Source organism: Acanthochromis polyacanthus, chromosome 5 (genome assembly GCF_021347895.1).
Source record: "Acanthochromis polyacanthus isolate Apoly-LR-REF ecotype Palm Island chromosome 5, KAUST_Apoly_ChrSc, whole genome shotgun sequence".
In the NCBI taxonomy this organism is placed as follows: Eukaryota; Metazoa; Chordata; class Actinopteri; family Pomacentridae; genus Acanthochromis; species Acanthochromis polyacanthus.
In genome coordinates this window covers 6056492-6079889 of record NC_067117.1, presented here as the reverse complement: position 1 = coordinate 6079889, position 23398 = coordinate 6056492, and the positions used below count along the sequence as shown (strand labels likewise).

Here is a 23398-nt window from a genome sequence, read left to right as displayed (position 1 = left end):
AGAAGAAAAGGTGCATAATGAGAGGACTTTTTTATAACCCGATCAGTTTCAGCACCACGACGTCTTCTAACTCTTTTTATTCTGCAGGGGCTTATAAAAAAAAATCAAAAGAGACAAATGTTTTACTGCAGCCAAACCAATGTTTAAATGATCAGATCTCTCTTGAGATTCTACGTTTATACCAACTTAGTCTGAACGACGAAAGGCAGCATAATGAGGGGACTTTTTAGCTGTTTTAAAATATGACTAGAACTGGAAAGTAAGACATAATCCTGGCAAATACTGAGGTAGTAAAACTACATCACAGAAGAAAATGAAATGTTGCAAATGAAACTGAGATATTGCAGATGATAATAAAATAGTGAAAATATAATCAAAGTATTTCAAATGAAATTAGAATACTGCATCTGAAAAATCACACAATATACTGAAAAAATAGATTTAGGACTTAAAAAAACTGTTAAAGTGCTGATTGAAGTTGAGATTTTGATCCAAAATAGTTTCTATAGCTGACGGCTTTGAGTTGGTTTTGCTTCATGATGAGGAGTTTTGTTGTCTCAAATTTTAGAGATATAAATCTGTGAGTCATCGGCGTAACGCCAGTAGAAAACTGGTAAAACGGCGAATAAAAATGGAAAAACACAGGGAAAAGGATCCTACAAGACATGGGAAGTTAAATAAGCAAAATTTTCATTGAGTAACTTCCTGTTTGATGAGATAAAAGAGAGAGCAGTGAATCATCGGCGTAACATAGGAAGAAAACGGGTAAAACGACAAATGAAAATGGAGCAAAACAAGGCAAAGGACTGAATCCTGTTGGATCCTACAAGGCATGAGAAGTTAAAAAGGGAAAGTTTATAGTGAGTAACTTTCTTTTTGATGAGGTAAAAAAAGTGAGCAGTGAGTCGCCGGCGTAACGTTGGTAGAAAATTGGTAAAACGAATAAAAACTGAACAAAACAGGGCAAAGAACTGAATTCTATTGAATCCTACAAGACATGAGAAGTTAACGAGGGAAAGTTTATCGTGAGTAACTTTGTAGTTGATAAGATAAAAGAGAGAGCAGTGAGTCGTTGGCGTAACATTGGTAGCAAACGGGTGAAACGACAAATATAAATTGAACAAAACAAGGTAAAAGACTGAATCCTGTCGGCTCTTAAAAGACATGAGACGTCAAAGAAGTAAAGTTTTCATTGAGTAACTTCCTGTTTGATAAAAAGAGAGGAATTTCACCTCGACCAAACCAGCTCCTGTTCAGGAGAAATGGTCTGTTGATATCAAAAGGTCCAAGAGAGTGAGAATAATGAGATAAATGACTCATTAAGACGCCATTTGTTACTCAGAGTGGAGCTCTTTCTGCTCTGTGGTTCTTTCTAAAGCCAGGTGGGGATTGATCAAACCTGTTATTTCCCTCTATCATCCCTAAAAGCTGCTCAGAAACCACCTTTTCAGCAGTTTTTGGACGTTTTAGTTGGACGTAAACCAGGTTTCTTATGGAGACTCTGGATGCGGGCCTGTTTAAAGTCGTCTGGGTTCATTCCAGATGGAAGACAGTCATCCACAGCGCCGAGAAGCCAAAGAGGCAATGACTGTAAGAGGGACAATATCAGATTTACAAGCAGTTCGATGGGAGTTAATGGGAATAAACAGATCCTGCAGATAAAAGCGGCCTTTCAGTCGACTTTGTGCTGCGTCTTACTGTTGATCACAGCGCGACTGTTATTGTTTGATCTCACCAAATACTGTTTACTGAGCCGATATCAAAGAATCCTCCCGAGACGCTGACGCCTCATGTTCTGTCACAAATACAAACTGTGGAGCGTGGATGTAAATGAGAATTATACGGGCTGTGAAATCTGACATGTTTACATGTTTCTACACGTTCCTGCATAAAAGTACAAGACGGAGCTTTAAAAACCAGCCATTGTGACATAATACGAGTACAAAAAGAGCTTTAGATGGCGTGATTTAGTGTTTTTAGGGGGAACATTGAAACTGAATGACATCAGAGCAGATTAGAATCACCCACAAGACAAATGTGAGCTTTATTGAAAACACGCGAAACAGACGGAGACAAGTTTGTGTCAAAACGCCCACGAGGTCGAGATGAGTCAGAAGTAAAGCAGCATGATACGAGTCAAAGCACATCAACAGGAGCGACGACGGCGAAAACATGGAGACGAGACGGAAAGCCGAGCAGACGGAGACGACTTAGAGCCAAAACATGTCGAAATGTGATACAAATCTGAGTCCAAACATCCAAAATTAGAGTCAATCTGTGGTAAAATATCCTCAAAACGAGTCTGACACGAGTCAAAACACAGAAATGATAGAACTCTATTAATCCTAAAAGATAGCCTCGTGTCAGATATTGTTTAAAAAATGACAACATGAGAATAAATGCAGCGCTAAATAGAAAAGCAACGCGATGGAAGCATGACCCATTACTAAAATAAATAAAAAACAAAGAAAAAAGAGCTAAAAATAAGACTGCAGGAGGAAATAAATGTGAAATATTACAAATTAAATGTGATAAAACTGTACATAAAAATTAAATGTTGCAAATGAAAATCAGAAGTTACACATTATACTGAAATATGACACATTAAGCCGAAATATTGCAAATGAAAATGGAATATTGCACATTGAAAACAAAATATTAGACAGGAAATTGAAAAATTACACACGATAATAAAATGCTGCGCATGAAGCAAAAAAAAAAAAAATACACACAATTAAAGATTGCAAGAAATTGCAAATAAAACTGGAATATTATCCACAATAAATAAATATTGGACTTTAAAATAAAAAAGTTACGCATGAAAATAAAACACTGCACACAAAAAATGAAATATTAGGCATTAAAATGAAGAATCAATAATAATGAAAAACTGCAAATAAAATTGGAATATTAGGGACAATAAATAATTATCAGACATTTAAATGAAAAAACATTTAAAATTAAAAATCACAATTAAAATTGTAATTTTGCACATGAAAATAAAAGAAAATACACATAATAATAAAAATTGCAAAAAAAAGCAAATAATTAATATTAGCCACAATAAATAAATATTGGACTTTGAAAATGAAAAGGTATGCACGACAATAAAAAAATCACAAATAAAACTGTAATATCAACAACAAAAAATCACACATATTAATGAAAAATTGCAAATAAAAGTGGAATATTAACCACAGTAAATAAATATTGTGCTTTAACATGAAAAGTTGTGTGTGATAATAAAATATTACACACAAAAATTGAAATAATTGAAAACATTAAGCATTTAGATTAAAAATCGCCAATAAAATTGTAAAAATACTCACCAAATAAATGTGAAATATTCCACAAGATACTAAAACTGAACCTATCCTGAAAATTAATATAGCAAATAATCACAAATATCTGTGAAATAATCATATTTTTGCTTAATTTAAATCCAGTCAAAAAGAATGGTGTCATTTTACGGTCAAACATCTGCATTAGAACACATTGGCATCAGTAAAAATCCAGATGTTCCACTGGTTTTTTTTTAAACTTTTTTCTTTATATGTTGTTTGTAATTTAACAAACAGGAAACATCTGTGAAATAACCGGAAATTACTGAAGGAATTTCATCAAAAAACTGTCATAATATGTTCTTTTTTATACAGAAATGACTCAGCTACATCCAAGTATTACAGTAAACACACACACACACACACACACACACACACACACACACACACACACACACACACATTAACGAACAACAGCGGCTTAAAGAATTCAATTAGCAGCGAAGCCGTGGGTCCGGAGACGACCGTAAACTGTGAATTAATTAGAAGCAGTGAGGAGAGAATTCAGCAGAAACACGACTGAAGACGGAGATAAAGAAGAAAGACGAGGATCTGGAGCTGAGAGCGACTAAAGAGACGTCACACTGGGAACAAAGACGAGCCAGACAGCAGCAGAAAGTACAGGAAGAGCTGGATTTAAACCTGCTTTTATTTACTATTCTCTGGAACAACGACACAGCTGAAGAGTTTGGAGAAATTTAGGGTCGTTTTCTTTTCTAATGCTGAGAATTCAAACTGTAAAATGCACTTTTTGGGTTAAAACTAGTCGTGAATATGAATCATATGCTTTTTTCTAGTTAAATCACGGACGATGATAATCATTTTTGGTGTTTTTATGGATCAAAAACTCAAATTTGTCAACAAGCTACTACAGAAAATTGTTAGTTTCTCCAGAAAAAAAGCCAATTAGTTCATAAATTCATGAATTTACACTTAACATATTAGTTGGTCCATTTAAACCCATCATAACTGCTGCTTTAGGTTTGTTATTTACCACCTAATTATTCTGTTCTACCATCGACATAATTGTAAATTAGAGCACCCAGGATTTAAATAAAGGTTAAATGAAAGCAATCAACCAATTAAATCAGAAAGGCATTGCAATCTGTCCTGATTTGAATGAATGCAACTTAAAAATGAACTCATTCTGCACACAATAATCTGTTCTTTTGGGGAAAATCTGCAAGAAAGTGCAGCTAAAATGGAAAATCGACGTGTTAATAGACATAAAATGCAACAAAAACCAATGTAAACCACTTCTCATCTTAGTAGAGTCCCTTCATTTTGTATTTTTTTATTGATATCCAATTGGTAGAAGACCCAGAACCCTATGGAAGGGTTATAAATCTCATCAACCAGGAGATCTCTTAAGCTAATGAACTAATTCTGCACATAATAATCTATTCTTTTGGGGAGAATCTGCAAGAAATTGGAGCTAAAATGGACAGATAAGCATGCTTATAGACGGAAAACAACAAAATGCAATGTAAACAGCTTCTTCTCTTGTTAGAATCCCTTCATTTGATGCTTTTTCATGGATATCCAACTGGTAGAAGACCCAGAACTCTACGGAGGGATCATTTATCTCATCCGACCCGGGAACACCTCAGGATTCCATGTGAGAAACCATAACTGAACTAAAAGTAGTGGATTCTATGAGGATGAAAGTGCCAGATTTAAAGAGTCCCACTGAAAACCAAACAAGAAAACACAAACGCCGCTAAGCTAATGCTAGCATAGTTCAGTCAGAGCTGCTTGGGTTCGACTTGTGCATTTAACGATGCACCTTTTAGCTCTGAATGATGCATTTTTGTGTTTTAATGCACAGAATTCGACATCCAACTCTTCAAAAGGACAAACCCTGATTTTTTTGTTTGTTTTAAGTGAGATTTTGATACAGAATTATGCAAAATGTGCAAATTTTAAGCTACTTTCAAGTAATTGTAAAGAAAAAAACCTGAAAAAGCTCCAATCTAATGTAAAATAATGTCTGATTGAACATGATTAACTCTAGATGTTTGCTAATTACTGCATTAAAGCTGCTGTCCGGAGTTTGAATCGCAGCGTCTCCCAAAACACTGTTGGTCCCTCCCTCTGATTTCGCCCCTTTATTTGTGCACGCGTGCAGTACATGAGAGAAGTGCCCGGAGTGCTGCAGCATCTCGCCTGTTTTGCTGTTTTCCCCTCTTCTACATTTAGTACATTTAGTAAATAATAATGGAATTACGTTAGAATGCTGTATTGAGTCTAACTTGTCCTAATACCAAAATAACATGAATCTGCTAGGACGAACGAGTAAAGTTTCAATATGTGATTACACTCGTGTATCCCTCTGGATGACGTTGTTTATCAGACTTAGTGCATTTACGCGTGTATATGTGTTACATTGTTTATTTATTTCTATCTGGAGTTCAGAATTGCATGACTCCTCTGACGAAGAGTATGTCCCAGACGCCCCAACATCTTCCTCCAGAGGTCGGGCATCTAAACGAAGCCGTCAGGCGGGCTATGGAGGCCGTGGTCAGGGAGCGACGCGAGCACCCCGAGCCAAAAAACGTCCTGCAGTCTCTTGGCCTGACAAGCCGTGGGATTGGTAACTTTTCTGGAAGTTGCTGATCCCTGATGCTCTCTCCTCCACAAGCAAAACAAATGTGCTCGCGGTTGCGTAGTGCGTAGCTCGCCCACCTCTGCATGGGCTTGCTTGCTGTGCGCGTAACCGTTGATTGACAGCATGACAAAGCTGAAGCTCGAACTTGATTGGTCGGCAGCAACCGGCGCTTTTTGGAATAACATGGGGGTCTATGAGAGGAAGGCGGAGCTCAGGAATAAATTTTCATATCACGTCATACTAACATTATATTATAGTATCGAACTAGACTAACACATTTAAGCTTTGTTAAACAATGATACATAAATTGAAAACAAACGGAAACTCCGGACAGCAGCTTTAATGTTGATGATTGTCTAGCTGCTTATTTCATGCTAAACCTTGAGAGTTCTGTTGTTTCTCCAGCTATCGTTGTTAAACTTCCAAATTCTCGGCGGTGAAACTAAAGACAAACTCGGTCCCCAATTAGCCGTCGACTCTCTGAGGATTTGGACAAAATCCCAATTAATGGCTGTCGTTCTTCAACCACCAGAAGTGGGACTATAATTGCCCCCAAGGCGAAGATCCGGAGCAGAACGTCCCTTAAACCCGTCTGCTGGTCGCCGGTTTGCTCAGATTTGCATGTGATTATGTGGCGGCTGAAACAGCAGCGAGGTGTTCGGTCGGTCAGGACGCTGGAGTGACTTCCTGCTGAGTTCAGGCTCCAAGCTTGTCCTTTTCTTTCTGCCTCAGTCCCGGTGGTTTGACCCACTTTCTTCTCCTCTGACTCTCCATCCTGCTGTGTTCCTTCATTTTCCTCTTTTTATTCTGTTTGATCAGAGCTTTGTCTCCGGCTGAGGATTCCTGAGAACTCTGGTTTATCTCTTTCAGACAACATGTTCTAAAATCATATCGCACAGAGATGCTTCTCTGGACAAAATGATCTTACACATATTACACATTTTTAATTAAATCTGTGGTAGATTTAGCTATGTTTTCTATTATTAGTAGTATTTTTATTAGATGTTATATATTTATATTTTGTTTTCATTTTAGTTTTATTAAATGTAATGCATTTTATTATATTAATCAGTTTATTTTATTTTATCTATTAATATTGTTGCCATTATAGTTATTATTATTATTCAATATTTATTTTTTATACTTATTTTTATTTTGCAAATATGTTAAATATGTCAGCCCTGCTCTGGGGGTCATGAACCAAAACACCAAAAACCTTCAAAGATCCACAAAATAAAAACACATATTACATCATCATCTATTTTGTCGTCATCATCATCATCATCATCATCATTGTTATTATTATTGTTATTATTATTATTATTATTATTATTATGTGTTTATTTTTAAAAAAGCATTTCTTTTTTTTATTTGAAGCATTTTTAAGTACTGGGCAGGGGTCATTAACCACCACATAACTCCCTGTCATGGTGGATTGTTGCTAGCTAAACAAAAAAAATCTAATTTCAAGCACAACAAAATTTCAATAACAAACACAAAACTACTATTGTAACAGTTTGAACATTAACTGTTCGATTGCTGACTGTTCTAAAATAGAACTGCGATGATATTAAACAGCAAACAAACGGCGGTCGTCCGTCTCATTTAACAGTAAGAGGCTCCACCTGCTGGAACAACCCGGTACTGCAGCTAATCTTTCAGACATACATCACCTTCTTTTTCTTCTGCTTTATCGGCTAATGGGGTTTTAATTGTTTAAAATATTCATGATGATTATTATATAGCTGAATATTCATCAAGATGCTGAGAATTTCCTCCAAAAGTCCTGCTTAAAACCAACTAAAAGCACAAATATTTATACAGTCCTGATTTATTGTGCATTTTTGCAGGGTGACCTCCTGTTAACTGCATTTTTTCAGGGGCTTCTCTTATCCAGCAGAGTGAACAAGGAAATCTGGGTTACAGAATGCAGTAAACAAACTGAAGTCATGCACTCATTAAACATTTAGGGCCAACGGAGTGTTCCAGCTAATTTATAATACAGCTTCTGACATGCATGACCTTCTTCTTCTTCTTCTGCCTCACCGCCTAATGTTTTTAATCAATGAAATCATTAAAAACCATAATATTATATATGATATTATGAATATCTACAATAGGTATCTACAATAAGTCTTGATTTGCAGTTTTTCAGCTTCAACCTGATTTTTTTCAGGACTCTTTAGTCAAACCGACTCCAGAAAATGAGCCGAAGCAGCAAAAATGACACTCAGAACCCAACACAGAATCACTATTTATACCCTTAAACCACTGGAAAACAGACTGAGAAGCATAGGAATTCTGGGTTCTATTTACAGGGAGAAAGTACTGTGGCTGCTGCTTCACATTTATTCAGCGATTTCCAAATGGGTCAACTGCTGCTTCCACCGACGGCTGGAGAAACCAGTCGGAGCTTCAGCGAGTAAATTCTGATCTCAGACAGTGATGGATTTGTTGCATAACCAGCAGAAATATGGAAACAAGTGTGGATGAGATGGATGAAAGCTGCATTAAGCTACAGGTCCTTCTCAAAAAATTAGCATATTGTGATAAAGTTCAGTATTTTCTGTAATGTACTGATAAACATTAGACTTTCATATATGTTAGATTCATTACACACAACTGAAGTAGTTCAAGCCTTTTATTGTTTTAATATTGATGATATTGGCCAAAAAGTAAAGAAAAACCAAAAATCCCCATCTAAAAAAATTAGCATATTCCATCCGACCAATAAAAGTGTTTTTAATACAAAAAAAGTCAACCTTCAAATAATTATGTTCACTTATGCACTCAATACTTGGTCGGGAATCCTTTTGCAGAAATGACTGCTTCAATGCGGCGTGGCATGGAGGCAATCAGCCTGTGGCACTGCTGAGGTGTTATGGAGGCCCAGGATGCTTCGATAGCGGCCTTAAGCTCATCCACAGTGGTGGGTCTGGTGACTCTCAACTTCCTCTTCACAATATCCCACAGATTCTCTGTGGGCTTCAGGTCAGGAGAGTTGGCAGGCCAATTGAGCACAGCAGTACCATGGTCAGTAAACCATTTACCAGTGGTTCTGGCACTGTGAGCAGGTGCCAGGTCGTGCTGAAAAATGAAATCTTCATCTCCATAAAGCTTTTCAGCAGATGCGAGCATGAAGTGCTCCAAAATCTCCTGATAGCCAGCTGCATTGACCCTGCCCTTGATAAAACACAGTGGACCACCACCAGCAGCTGACATGGCACCCCAGACCATCGCTGATTGTGGGTACTTGACACTGGACTTCAGGCATTTTGGCATTTCCTTCTCCCCAGTCTTCCTCCAGACTCTGGCACCTTGATTTCCGAATGACATGCAAAATTTGCTTTCATCCGAAAAAAGTACTTTGGACCACTGAGCAACAGTCCAGTGCTGCTTCTCTGTAGCCCAGGTCAGGCGCTTCTGCCGCTGTTTCTGGTTCAAAAGTGGCTTGACCTGGGGAATGCGGCACCTGTAGCCCATTTCCTGCACACGCCTGTGCACAGTGGCTCTGGATGTTTCTACTCCAGACTCAGTCCAATGCTTCCGCAGGTCCCCCAAAGTCTGGAATTGGCCCTTCTCCACAATCTTCCTCAGGGTCCGGTCACCTCTTGTAGTTGTGCAGCATTTTCTGCCACACTTTTTCCTTCCCACAGACTTCCCACTGAGGTGCCTTGATACAGCACTCTGGGAACAGCCTATTCGCTCAGAAATTTCTTTCTGTGTCTTACCCTCTTGCTTGAGGGTGTCAATGATGGCCTTCTGGACAGCAGTCAGGTCGGCAGTCTTACCCATGATTGCGGTTTTGAGTAATGAACCAGGCTGGGAGTTTTTAAAGGCCTCAGGAATCTTTTGCAGGTGTTTAGAGTTAACTCGTTGATTCAGATGATCAGGTTGATAGCTCGTTTAGAGTACATTTTCATAATATGCTAATTTTTTGAGATAGCGATTTTTGGTTTTTCTTTACTTTTTGGCCAATATCATCAATATTAAAACAATAAAAGGCTTGAACTACTTCAGTTGTGTGTAATGAATCTAACATATATGAAAGTCTAATGTTTATCAGTACATTACAGAAAATACTGAACTTTATCACAATATGCTAATTTTTTGAGAAGGACCTGTAACTTCTACCAACAACCAGCTTCTTTCTAGACCAATAGTTTGGCCAAAACAATAAAAAGACAGACAGGAAGACCAGTTTTATGGTGTTGAATTAAAAATATTGATGCCATACTGTGATCAAACAACATTAAATCAGTCAACTCCACAAGCCACAATGAACGAGTTGGGTTATTATCGTCAAATTCTTTGGAAAATCTCTGCTCAGGTGTCTCTGATCTGCCTGAAACTTTAATGGCGTAAAATATGGATGTTTACAAAGATATCTGGGAAATCTGAGCTTCATTTGCTACAGATTTCCCAACATAAAGGGTTTTAAAAGTCTTTCTATCAACAAACTTTCAGCAGGTTTTTACTTAAATTTGAATCTGAACAACATCTAAGGAACTATTAGCCTTTTTTTGGAAAGTATGAGATCTTAAACCTTCCATTTGAGGTAAAACAAGTGTGATTCGTGTATTTTTGTGTGTTTTTAGATGTTTTTAAATAGGACAATCTCCACCACCAGCATACGTACCCTACAAAGTCTACTGGTTACTTCAACAACATCTGAGGAACTATTAAAGATAAAAACCTGAAAGTTTCTCTCTTATTTCTCATCATGTCATTGATTCAGAATCTGGAATATTGGACAGTAGATCAAATAATAACTGATTATGGAGGAGAAGAAATTAAAGCCATAAATGTGATGGGAGGAGGTTGGGGTGGATGGACGGGTCAACAAAACGCTGGACTTTAACCATCTGTAATGTCGGACAAGTGGTTCAAATACGGAAAAAACTAATTGAAAAGTTCCATCTTTGAGCTCATTATCAATCAAACTGATAATCCAGAAGTCAACTAGTGATGTTTTCTGAACCACATGCAGCTGCAGGTCACAATAATACAAAACTAAACTTATAAAATATTTTGATATGGAATACTTGGCTAGAAAAATGAAAAAAAAACCTGTTAATTTCTTTGAACTTTCATAGCCGATGGAGCAAATTTGACTCGTTTTACCACAAAAGCTAAAATCTTAACCTGATTCAAGTCGAGCTCTAGAGTTTCAAACCGGCTCTCAAAGTATGATTTAGGAAATAATTGCATTATTTTGAGCATATTTTCCATTTTTGAACCAAGCAGAAGCCTCCTGATTTAATACTTCTGAGGGCAAACTGAAGCTCCACCACGTATTTAAAGGCTGATGCTGAGATGAAAACAGCTGATTTAAGCTTTCTGCTTCCCACCGGTTGCAGTTTAGTTGAAGTTTCACCTGCAGGAGTAAAACCTGCGTCACCGCTGAGCCTCGGATGTGATGAAAGCTGGAATGTTTTGTGGCTGCAGGCGGCGGTTTGACGCTCACAGCGGCAGACAGCGGCTCGGCTTACATAAGACCAAGAGTCCAGATCGGCGTTTCCGTCGCCTCCGATATCTGTGATGTCACAGGAGGAAGCTGCGTCCAGCGGCGACCAATCAGGAGCTGGTCTGAGCCGCTGTGATGTCATAGAACAGATTCAAACCGGCGTGAAAACATGAAACGTCTCCGCCGGGACTTAAGGCTCCGGGGATTCTGGGAACTTGTTCAAAACTCTGCTTTAAAGTTTAAAACAGCAGAAAATCAACAGATTCTAGACAGAGGAGGCTGGAATTTAGATTTCTGAGACAGAAGGTTCACGAAAGGTGTTAAACAAGCTTCAAGAACACAATTTTTAAACAAATAAAGTCAAGGATTTCAAGTTCCAGGTGTTCTGGTTAACATTTTAGACATCTGTTTAATTAAAAGTTGTCAAATATTGACTAAAATCACTCAAATATGAAACTAAATAACTTAGAGATTTGCCTAAAATGACTTCAATCTGTCAGAAATTACTCACAAACGGTGTCTAAAATGAACCTGATGTTCTCAAAAATGACTGAAAATGAAATATAATGACATAAAAATTCAACAAAATAGCCTCAGACAGTGCAAAAAATGACACGGATGTGACTCAAAAATGCTTGAAATGACCAAAGAAATGTTCTAAAAAACACAAAATTTGCCTAAAACGACAACAAAGTAAACAAAAGAACTTGAAAGTTGCCCTAAATTACTCCAAATTTGTCCAAATCACTCAAAAAGGGTCCAAAATGAATAAAATGTGCTAGCAATGTTTGTTTATTTTTTAGTTTAAGGAACTGACTGTGTATTAAAAAAGATAAATTACCTTCTAGTCAACATTTTGGACAACTTTAGGGACATTTTAGACACGTATTTTATCACTTTGAACAATATTTTAATCATTTCACACAGATTTTGAATCCTTTCAGGAAAATTTTTGTCATTTTCAACAACATTGGTGCCATTTTGGTCGTAATTTTTGAGTAATTTCTGCCAGATTTGAGATATTTTAGACAAATCTCTGACATATTGAACACTTTTTTGAGGTAATTTTTTGAGAAATTGAGTTATTTCAGACACATTTCTGTCATTTAGGACAACATTGAAGCTATTCCGTCCAGTTTTTGTGTCATTTCAGGCCATTTGTAGATTTTTTAAATTAGTTATTTCTTTTGGACAATACTTTGTCATTGTGAGTAGTGTTTTGTCACTTTCAAGTCATTTTAGTTTTGTGTAATTCTGAGTGAGCTTCCTGTCTATTTGCACAGCGTCTGAGTCCTTCGGATGACATTTGCATCATTTTTTGCCACGTTTTTGTCGCTTTAAACGAGTTTCAAGTCATTTTGCTGAACGGTTTTTACTGTTGGGTTTTTTTTTGTCACTTAGGGAAACTTTCAACTCATTTTAGTTCATTTCTTTAATTCAATCTGTCAATTTGCAGAATATTTGAGTAGTTTGGACGACATTTGCATCATCTTGCTACATTTTTTGCCACATTTTTCGAAGCTTTAAACAATGTTTGAGCAAGATCTATGTGCAGGAACCAGCAGCACAACAGCTAGTGAAATGACAGAAAGTCGACTGGCTGAAACTGGGGAAATAATTTCATTTTATGGATGTTTTTAGGTCCCAGTTTTATATGATAGTGAAGTCAAACTGTGGGGCTGATTAAAGACATTTAAACAAACATTTTATAGATTTAAACACATTTCTCACTTATTAAAGGCACTAATTGAACAAAAATAGAAACATTAAGCGTGATCAGACAACATTTGGAGTGAAGCTCAGTACAAAGTGGATTTTAGAGCTAAAACCTGGAACATGAAGCACCAGCACCCAAATTAGCATGAGATTTGCAATTCTGATCTAAATGATGTGGACGTAGATGACATGGAGCAAACCTGGAGCTCCCTCTGCTTCAGGGTCTCTGTTCTATCGTTAGGAGGAGTTTGGCAGCTGTCTGTGTAAATAAAAGAAAACTCTAAATCTGTTCACTGTTATCTGCTGAATTACCACCTTTAAGCAGTGAGTCTGTAAAAATGGTTTATGAGAGAGAAAAACTGGTTTCATGCTTTGCTGTTGGTGAAGCTGAATGGTGAGCTTCTTTTAGGAAACTGTTTTATTCTCTTTTTATAAATGGCAGTATGTTTTTTTCATGGTTGAAAACTTCCTCAGTCATTCAAAATGACTCAAAATTCAATCAAATTATTAAAAATTAGTCCAACATGATGCAAAACAACTCCAGATTCCACTAAAATTACTCACAATTTGTCCACAATTACTCAAAATCTCTGATCTCCAACTGCAAGATTGTACAAAATGATGCAAAACCACTGACAGTGCTTCTAAAATGACTCAAGGTTTGTCCAGAATCACTCAAAGATGGTCCAAAATTATCCCAAATGACTCAAAATCTGTCCAGAGGCACCCAAAAATGATCTGAAATGACCCTAAATGGTCCAGAATGACTCAAATATTGTTCAAAATCACTCAAAAGCAGTCCAGAATTATTCTAAATGGCTCAAAATTTGTCCAAAATCACTCAAAAAAAAGCACCAAAATTACCATAAATGATCCAAAAATGATTTACCATTTGTCCAAAATCACTTAAAAATGATCCCAAATGACTCAAAATGTGTCCAAAACCACTCTAACATGGTCAAAAATAACTCAAAATGTGTCTGGTATCACTCTAAAATGGTCCAATATGACCCTATGTGGTCCAAAATTACTCAAAAGATTGTCCAAAATCAGTCAAAAATGGCTCCAAAATATCCTAAATGATTTAAAATTAGTCCAGTATCACTCTAAAATGGTCCAAGATGACTCAAAATCTGTTCAAAAACCACTAAAAAATGGTCCAAATGTTTCAAAAATTACTTGAAACTCAACAAATGTGACCTGAAGGATGTGTGGATGATTTAATCCAGTTCTATCAGTAGAAGCAGTCTGGCAGCTCTCTGTGTCTGTTTTGTGCTTGTAAATAATATAAAACTCTAAAACTGTTCAGTGTTTTTTGGTAAAGCACTGAGAGTCTTAACGAACAGTTTATAGGTGAGAAAACCTGTTGGTGTTTACAAAAACACTATGAATGGATTGTTGTTGTTGCTTCATGTAGGAAACTGACTGACATCAGTCTGATCATTGTGTTAAAGCAGCTTCCTGCAAACAAACAGCTAAACTCTGTGGATCCTCAACAAACGTGTCGAACACATTCGTCTCTCAGAAAACATTTGCAAACCTGTTTTTTAAAACCCGCCGTTGTTTGCTTCAGTCTTTACTAGTCTGCAGGATTCATCTTTGGCAGGTTCAGAGAGAAGAAAGCAAACAAAACAGCAACAAAAACAGCAGAAAACCAGCTCCGTAGTGCTGCAAAAATAAGAACAAATGCAACAGTTTGCATCATTTTGTTAAGTGAAAAGGAATTATTTTAAATTTATCTTCAACCGACAAAGTAGAGTCAGAGGAATAAACTTTTCCTCTTCAGTCAAAGGTGTTTTTAATGAACACGTTTAGTTTGTTCCAAAATTACTGAAATATCATCCAGAATAACTCAGAATTCATCTAACATGACTTAAATGTTGTTCAGAATGAGGTAAACTGGTCCAAACAAGGTTAGAATAGTCCAAAATGACATTTACAAAACTCTAATTTGTTCAACATTCCTTGAAATTTGTTGAAAATCACAAAATAATGTTTCCACAGTGACTCAAAATTTGTCCAGAATGACTTAAAAACTCTCCAGAATGACCTAAAACACCCAAATCACTTTTAAAAAATTCATTATAACTCGAAATTTCTCTGAAATTATTCCAAAATGGTGCAACATGACTAAAAAGTCGCTAAATTTCTCCAAACTCAAAACTGTCATTTAAAAGTATCCAAAATTTGTGTCAAATGGTCTAAAATTGATCCAAGATGACTCAGAATCTGAAATCTCCAAACGCAAAACAAGCTCATCCAAAATCACTGACGAGACTTCTAAATTTATCCAAAATTATTCAAAATTTGTCCAAAATGACTCTGAATTTACTCAGTTTATTTAAAATTTGTCTAATATGAGACAAACTTTTTTGAAAATGACTCCAGACTGATGCAAAACTCCTCCAAACTCACTGACAATGCTTCTTAAATTACTCAAAATATGTCCAAAATTACTCTGAATGGTCCAAAATGATCGAAATTGGCTCAGTTATTTTCCAAAATCATCAGAATATGAGCTGAAACTGTCCAAAGTGGCTGTTTTTAGCGTTCTAGAGTCCAGTTATTCTCTCTGGATCCTCCATGTTGCTCAAACAGGAGCTCCTTCTGCAGCGTTTCCAGTCTAAACCAGTGAAACCAGCAGCCAGCAGGCTCTCAGGCTGTTTGTTGTTGCGGTGGATGTGATCAGACAGGAAGCAGTGCAGGTCCTGAACACTCGTCCTCCTGCTGCTCACCATCCAACCGTCCTCTGTTTCCACATCTTCACCTGCTGAGCTTCCATCCTCTTTACTTTTCTTCTTCCTGTTGGCCTGAAAACCTCGGCTGTCGGCTCAGCTCTTCCTCTGAAGCGTCCTGCTGCTGCTGCCTTTACCAGCAGCTAAATGCAGGAACAGAAGCTCTGGGTCCAGTTTTATAAGATAACAGGATGTGAAATGCAGAAACCACTCTGGTGTCATCACGTTTTATGGAACTGTTCATTTCTTTAAACATGACTGTATTAGAAAAACATTTTGCCACAGACTGAACCGTGTTTGGTACCAAATGTGTCATAAAAAGATCTGCTGAGGCTCAGAAATGATGGAAAGAGTCCATTGAAGTGAGGATGGACCCTCCTCTATGGATTTCAACATAAAACTCATTTCTCTGTCTCTTCGTCTCCTCTCAGGTCCCCTTAAGGTGGTGGTCCCCACTGAGTCGGTGTCCTCGTACCTCGGGGACACCGCTCTGCTGCGCTGTGAGGTCTCCGGCGACCCGACGCCCGTCATCCGCTGGCAGAAGAACCGGGAGGATCTGCCGCCGACCTTCGAGCCCGAGTCCCGCCTCGCCGTGCTGCCGTCCGGTTCGCTGCAGGTCAGCCGAGTCCAGCCGCCCGACTCGGCAACGTACCGATGTCTGGCCGACAACCCCGGCAGCACCAGGACCGGGACGGACGCCGAGCTACGAGTCCTTCCAGGTAACCGATCCAACACATGGCGGCAGGTTTTCTAGTCAGCTGACCAACATGGGATCGCCTGAGGTCACCTGTTTGCTCAAATGTGTCCCAAACAAGCTAAAAAATTACCAAAATGACTCAGAATGTGTCTAAAATGACTGAAAATGTGTCCACAATGACCTGATGAGTCCAAAAATAACTTCAAATTCATCCACAATGAATAAAAATTTGCCCAGATTGACCCAAAATGCTTCCAAAACTAATTGAAAGTTTACCAGAAACACACAAAAATTGCCCAAAATGACTCAAAATTTGTCCAAAAAAAGTTAAAAATGGCCCCAAAAGACTTCAAACTCATACAAAATTACCCAAGATTTGCAAAGTCAGTTAAAATGTACCATAATGACTCAAAATCTGTCTAAAATTACTAAAAATGTGTCCACAATGACTTGATAAGTCCAATAATAACTTAAAATTCATCCACAGTGACTGTGAATTTATCCAAAGCAAGTGAAAAACTGACCATAATGACTAAGAATGTGTCCTAAATGACTGAAAATGTATCCAAAGCAAGATAAAAATTCTCCAAAATGATTCAAAACTTCTACAAAATGAATCAAAAATGGTCCAGAATGACCAGAACTGGCCAAATTACTCAAAATTCATCCAAGGTTCCACAAAATGTGTCCAAAATTAGTAGAAAATGGTCAACGGTGGCTCACAATGTCTTCAAAATAAGCTAAAAGTTGTGCAAAATGACTTAAAATGTGAAAGATTTACCAAAATGACTGAAAAAATTCTCAAAATATCTTGATGTTTATCCAAAAGAAGTTGAAACATAACCTACAAGACTCAGAATTGTCCAAAATAACTTAATGTGTGGCCAAACTAAGTCAAAGTTCATCCAAAAATACATCAAAGAACTTAAAATGTGTCCCAAATGAGTTAAAGTTGTCCAAAATAACTCAGTTTGTCCAAAAGAAGTGAAAAATTGGCCAAATTGACTCAAAACGTCTGCAAAAATAATCAAAAATGGTCCTTCAAACTAACCCAAAGTTACACAAGATTTGTCCAAAATGAGTTAAAAAAGGTAAAAAGTGACTTAAAATGTGTCGATAATGAGTTAAAATGGTCCAAAATTACCTGAAATTTGGTTAAATAATTCAAAATTCATTTAAAGTTACACAAAATTTGCCCAAGACGAGTTCAAAATGGTAAAAAGTGACTAAAAAATGTGTCCAAAATGAGCTAAATGACTTCAAACTAGTCCAAGATGACTCAAAATGAATCCAAAACTAATGAAAGTCCTTCCAAACTGTCCAAAATTTGCTTAAAATCAGTAAAAATTTGGAGAAAAGCTCCTCAGAATCCATCCTGAAAACGCCACAGCTGCAGTCCAGAGCAGTAAAGTGAAAGAAAAACCAAACATCTGGAGCATATTTAAGTTTCTAGAGCTGCACAGTGAACAAACGCTGGTCTTAATAAATTTGTGCATTTGCAGAAACGTTGCACGACAACGTTTTCTAAACATAAACCCACTTAAGAACACGAGGAAGTTGACCACCAGGCAGTTTTTCATCCTTTAATGGACGGTCTGTGTGATGGGAACACGTCATCGCCGTGGAGACGGAACAACAGAACCTCACTAAGCTTCTTTTTCAGAACCTGTCAAATCTCTTTTCTTTTTAAATCTGTCGCAGTTTAAACCTTTCCTCCTCTTTGTAATCCTCTTTTCTCTTTGATGCGTATAAAGTTTTAATGGATCACATGATTAAGGTTTAATGATTCCGACCACATTACGATTTCATTAACTCTGACTTCATGAAGCTTTTATTAGACCGAGCCGTCAGAGGGACTCCAGGTCAGAAGTCGCAGATTATCAGATGGAAACGTCCAGAAAACGGCTTTCTGTTGGTGCTTTGATCGACGCTCTGCTGCAGATTAATGATGGAAAACAGTAGACTGAAACAGAAAAACCTCGAGTACACATACAATGTACAACAATATACAACAGTATCTGAGGAACTACTGAAGAATGTTAGACAAATAGACCGACTACTCTAGATTATGGCTGATAATTAACAAAAAACTGCTAATTAGAAGTTGAGTAGTGATATTTTCTGAACCACGTGTAGCTGCAGGTCACAATATTACAAAACTAAAGATGTAAAATAACGTTTAAATCTGAAATATCTAATTTTTTATGGGTACATTTTAGGTTTATGTAAAGAAAGTGGCGACTAAAATTGAAAACTGCACCGAGAAAACCGACAAAATGAAGTTCGTTTACAAATAAACTGCATTCTCAGTTATGTTTGCCAACATTAATACCACTCATCAGGTACTTATAATGCACTCCTGAGATTCCTCACCAGGCAGTTTCACCACTATTAACATTGCACATCAGATACTTATAGTCCAGTCTTGAGCCTACTGACCGCGTAGTTTCACCACTACTAACACTACTTATCAGAAACTTACAAAGCTGTCCTGAGGCCCCCCACCAGGCAGTTTCCTTACCATGAACACTGCTTATGAGACACTTATAGAACAGTCCCAAGATGCCACTTCCACCACCATTAACACCATTTATCAGACACCTTTAACACAGCCCTGAGCTCCCTCACCTGGCAGTTTAGCCCCAAATAACACTTCATTCTAATGATACAGTCCAGAAGTCCCTCACCAGGCAGTTTTATCATCGTTAATACCGTTAATCAGGTACTTATAAGTTTGTCCTGGGACTAAGTACTAATTATGGAGTCCTGGACTGCCTCTCCAGACAGTTTCACCACCACTTCTCAATGCTGTCCTGTGATCCCTCACCAGCTAGTTTCAGTACAATTAACACCACTTACTGGGTTCTTAAAATGCAGTCCCTGACCAGACAGTTTTTCTACCACTGACACCACTTATATTGTATTGCTGTAATGAACTCCCCCACCAGGTATTTTCACCACCATCAACACTTTTTACAGTTTTTACAATAAAGTCTTGACCTCACTCACCAGGCAGTTTCACCACCAGTAACACCACTTACCAGGCACTTATGTTGCAGCCCTGACCTCACTCACCAGTCAGCTTCAAAACGATTAACATCAGTCATCAGGTACTCCTAATGCAGCCTTGACACCCCCACCAGGCAGTTTCCCTACCATTGACACCACTTGTCAGATATTTATAGAACAGTGCTGAGATTCCAGTTTCACCACCACTAACATCAGGTTCTTATAATGAAGTCCTAGGAAGTTTTACTACCATGAACACGGCTTATTAGGTACTTATAATGTTGTCTTGAGATCCCTCACCAGTTTCCTCAATATTAACACTACTAATCTGGTCCTTATAATACTGTCTTCAGCCAACTCACCAGGCAGTTTCACCACCATTGATACCACTCATTAGGTATCTATAACACAGTCCTGATCCCCCCACCAGGCAGTTTAGCACCTATAAACTCCATTTATCAGGCACTAATAATGGATTCCAGAGACCCCTCACCAGGCAGTTTCACCTTCATTAATACCACTTATCAGGTACTTATAATGCAGACATGAGACCCCTCACCAGGCAGCCTCATTACCATCCACTCCTTGTTTTACGTGAGTCTGTAAACTGTGTGGTTTTGAATCGAAACCTGAGAACTCCCCACTGGTCAGTTAGAAGCCTTCTGGATAATTTAAAGAACCAAAACACTGAAGCACGTCGGATTGTCTTGACCTGAATAAGTAAGAATCAACCCAAGGCCGACGATTAAACTCCGTAAAAACCTCAGCTAAAATTTCAGCAGTTTAAACCCACCGACCTTGGAAATGTGTTTAGAATGTAAAGATGTGATTCACAGCCAAACCGAGGAGCTTTAGACGTGCACTGTTTAAGCTACAAACCAAACCAAACTCTTCTTTTTTCAGTCCCAGCTTTGCATCTTCTCATTTTCTCCACGTTTCCTGTAAAGAGTGATGCTGATGGACGGTTAAATGCTGTAATGAAGTGATATAAGAACATGATTCTTCATTCCAGAGGATCAGAAGCTGAATATTCGGTTCCTTTCTGTGCATATTTTGTGTTCGGCTACTTCCTCATTGTGATGCGAGCGGCGTCTCGGCGTCGTCTGATTTGCTGACGGCCTCCTTTGGCGACGTGTTGCTGAAAATATTAAAGCAGCTCCACAGTGGAAGCTTGCATCTCTGTGATCCCACGACTTCAAGATAAAAATCTGCTGCGTGGACGATTCTAGATCAGACTGCTTCACGCCTGATTGGTCGTTTGCTTGTGAGGCGTTTACAGGAAATGAGTTCAGTAAAATATATAAACATCTGAATAGATTATTGAATAATGTAATTTAGAAGACCTATAGAAAAAATATATGTTACTGGTCATTATTGATTTAATAAAATTTAAATAAAGAGAATAGAAACAAACAAAGAATAAAACAAATCTGAAAAATATTAAAATTCAGAAAATAAAGTATTCATGTGATTAATTTGTATTAAATAAATTACAATAATACTATATTTATATTTTATGTTATTATTATTATTATTACATTTGTATATTAAATTTGATAGATAGATAGATAGATAGATAGATAGATAGATAGATAGATTGATTGATTGATTGATTTACATACTTTCATGTAAGCTCCCACTTTTTTTCATGTGCTAACATAACTGCACAAGGGTTTTCTAACCATCAGTGAGCCTTTCAACACCATTAGCTAACACAATGTAGCATTAGAACACAGGAGTGATGGTTGCTGGAAATGTTCCTCTGTACCCCTATGGAGATATTCCATTAAAAATCAGCTGTTTACAGCTACAATAGTCATTTAGCACATTAACTATGTCTACACTGGATTTATCATTCATTTAATGTTATCTTCATTGGAAAAAAAACTGCTTTTCTTTCAAAAATAAGGACATTTCTAAGTGACCCCAAACTTCTGAACTACCATTCTACCATTCTCAGACTGGTGCGGTATGTTCATATATTTATATGTGTGTAAACCTTGTTTTAATTTGATTTTCATAGCCTATTTTAAATTAATTCTGTTATCTTATTATATTTGTGCTTCAGAAATGACGAATGAAACACTTCTTTATAGTCAGATTTAAAGGAAGATTATTCGTTTTTAGGTCAAAGGTTTGTGTGTGTGTGTGTGAGTGTGTATGTGTGTGTGCATTTCGTTGCCACGGGGATGATGATGATGATGATGATGATGATGCAACTTCCTGTCTCTTGAAGGAAATCATCTCGTCGCTCTTTGAGGAACCTTCCAGCCCTCAGGCAGACCTGAGGCTGAACCACCCTGACCCAGAGAGAGTGTGTGTTAAAGTGTGTGTGTGTGTGTGTGTGTGTGTGTGTGTGTGTGTGTGTGTGTGTGTGTGTGTGTGTGTGTGTGTGTGTGTGTGTGTGTGTGTGTGTGTGTGTGTGTGTGTGTGTGTGTGTGTTAAAGTGTGTGTTTTCCCCCTCAGGCTTTAGTTTTTATTCCATAAGATCTGGTTGAAAATGTGAATCTGAAAACTTTAAATCTTCATCGTCAAAGTCAAACCGTCAGACTTTCATTCGGCAGCATTACGTCGTCGGTTTGTTCTCCAGGGAAACCATCAGGGTGAATTTCTGGTCGATTCTGGAGGTTTTTAATGCAGCTACATTCATACTGTATGAACATGCCAAGGTTAAAGACTTTGATGTGCCCAAATGATTTAAACTGGTTTTATGTGAGAAAATGAAGGATCTAAAATCATCAACAGTTTCTGCTCATCATCTCTGTTTTGTCTGAAATGTTTATAGCTTAAAATATGGATATTTATAAAGATATCTGTGGAATTTTAGCTTCATATATCAAACACTTTTTGAGATATTTGTTTAAAAATCACCCATCGGTTCACTTTCAGCAGTTTTTTATTGTTTAAACAACAATATCTGAGGAACTATTACAGATAAAAACCTCTTATTTCTCATCATGACATGACAAATAGATCAAATAACCTCTGATTATGGGGGAGAAGAAATGAAAGCCAGAAATGTGTCGGGCGGAGGTTGGGGTGGATGGACGGGTCAACAAAAGGTGCTTCAGATGTGGAAAACAAACTGAAAAGTCCCATATTCCAGTTCAGTTCATCAAAGAACTGATAATCCAGAAGCCAACCAGTGATATTTTCTGAACCACAGGCAGCTGCAGGTCACAATAATACAAAACTAAACCTGTACAATGCTTTAATATGAAATACTTGGTCAGAAAAATGGAGAAAAAACAAAACAAGCTGTTTTCATTGAACTTTAATACCTGATTAAGCAGGTTTGACAAGTTAAGCACAAAGGCTAAACATTAGTAGTCTAGTCCAAGCAGAGTTCATTCTTGGTTTGTAGCTGTCCTGTCATGTACTTCTGTGCATTTTTAAATATAATTTACATCTTTAGGATGACTGAATGCGTTGATGTTACAGATGTTGTCCAAACATGGTCTTAGACTTAAAAAAAAAGGCTCCACAAACAATGTTTGAAAGGAATTATCTCGGAAAGTATTTGATATATTGAATTAAAATGACACAAATATCTTCAGAAAAAACCTATTTTATGCTACAAAAATATGCAGCAGAGCAGAGATGTTTGGGCAGAAACTGCTGGATTCTCTCAGTGAGTCGCTGCTGCTTGGTGTAATAAAAAACCATCCAAAGCTGTCGGATTAAAAAGCCTCCTGGGTCATTTCGTCCAGCCGGGAGCAACCTGAGGGTCGACCTGAACCCACCAGAGGGATTATACATCTCATCTGGCCTCTGGTTCCCCCAGGAGGAACCGCAGAACGTCTGGACGACCTCCTTAACCCTCCT

General features: G+C 37.6%; 1 protein-coding gene across 1 annotated transcript in view; it reads left to right on the top strand.

Moving 5' to 3' along the window:
- The window catches only part of dcc (DCC netrin 1 receptor), a 331558-nt gene that overhangs the window by 107371 nt on the left and 200789 nt on the right, over positions 1-23398 (top strand). The window contains 1 exon segment of the mRNA XM_051948843.1: positions 16299-16586. Coding sequence (XP_051804803.1) covers positions 16299-16586 — 288 coding nt within the window.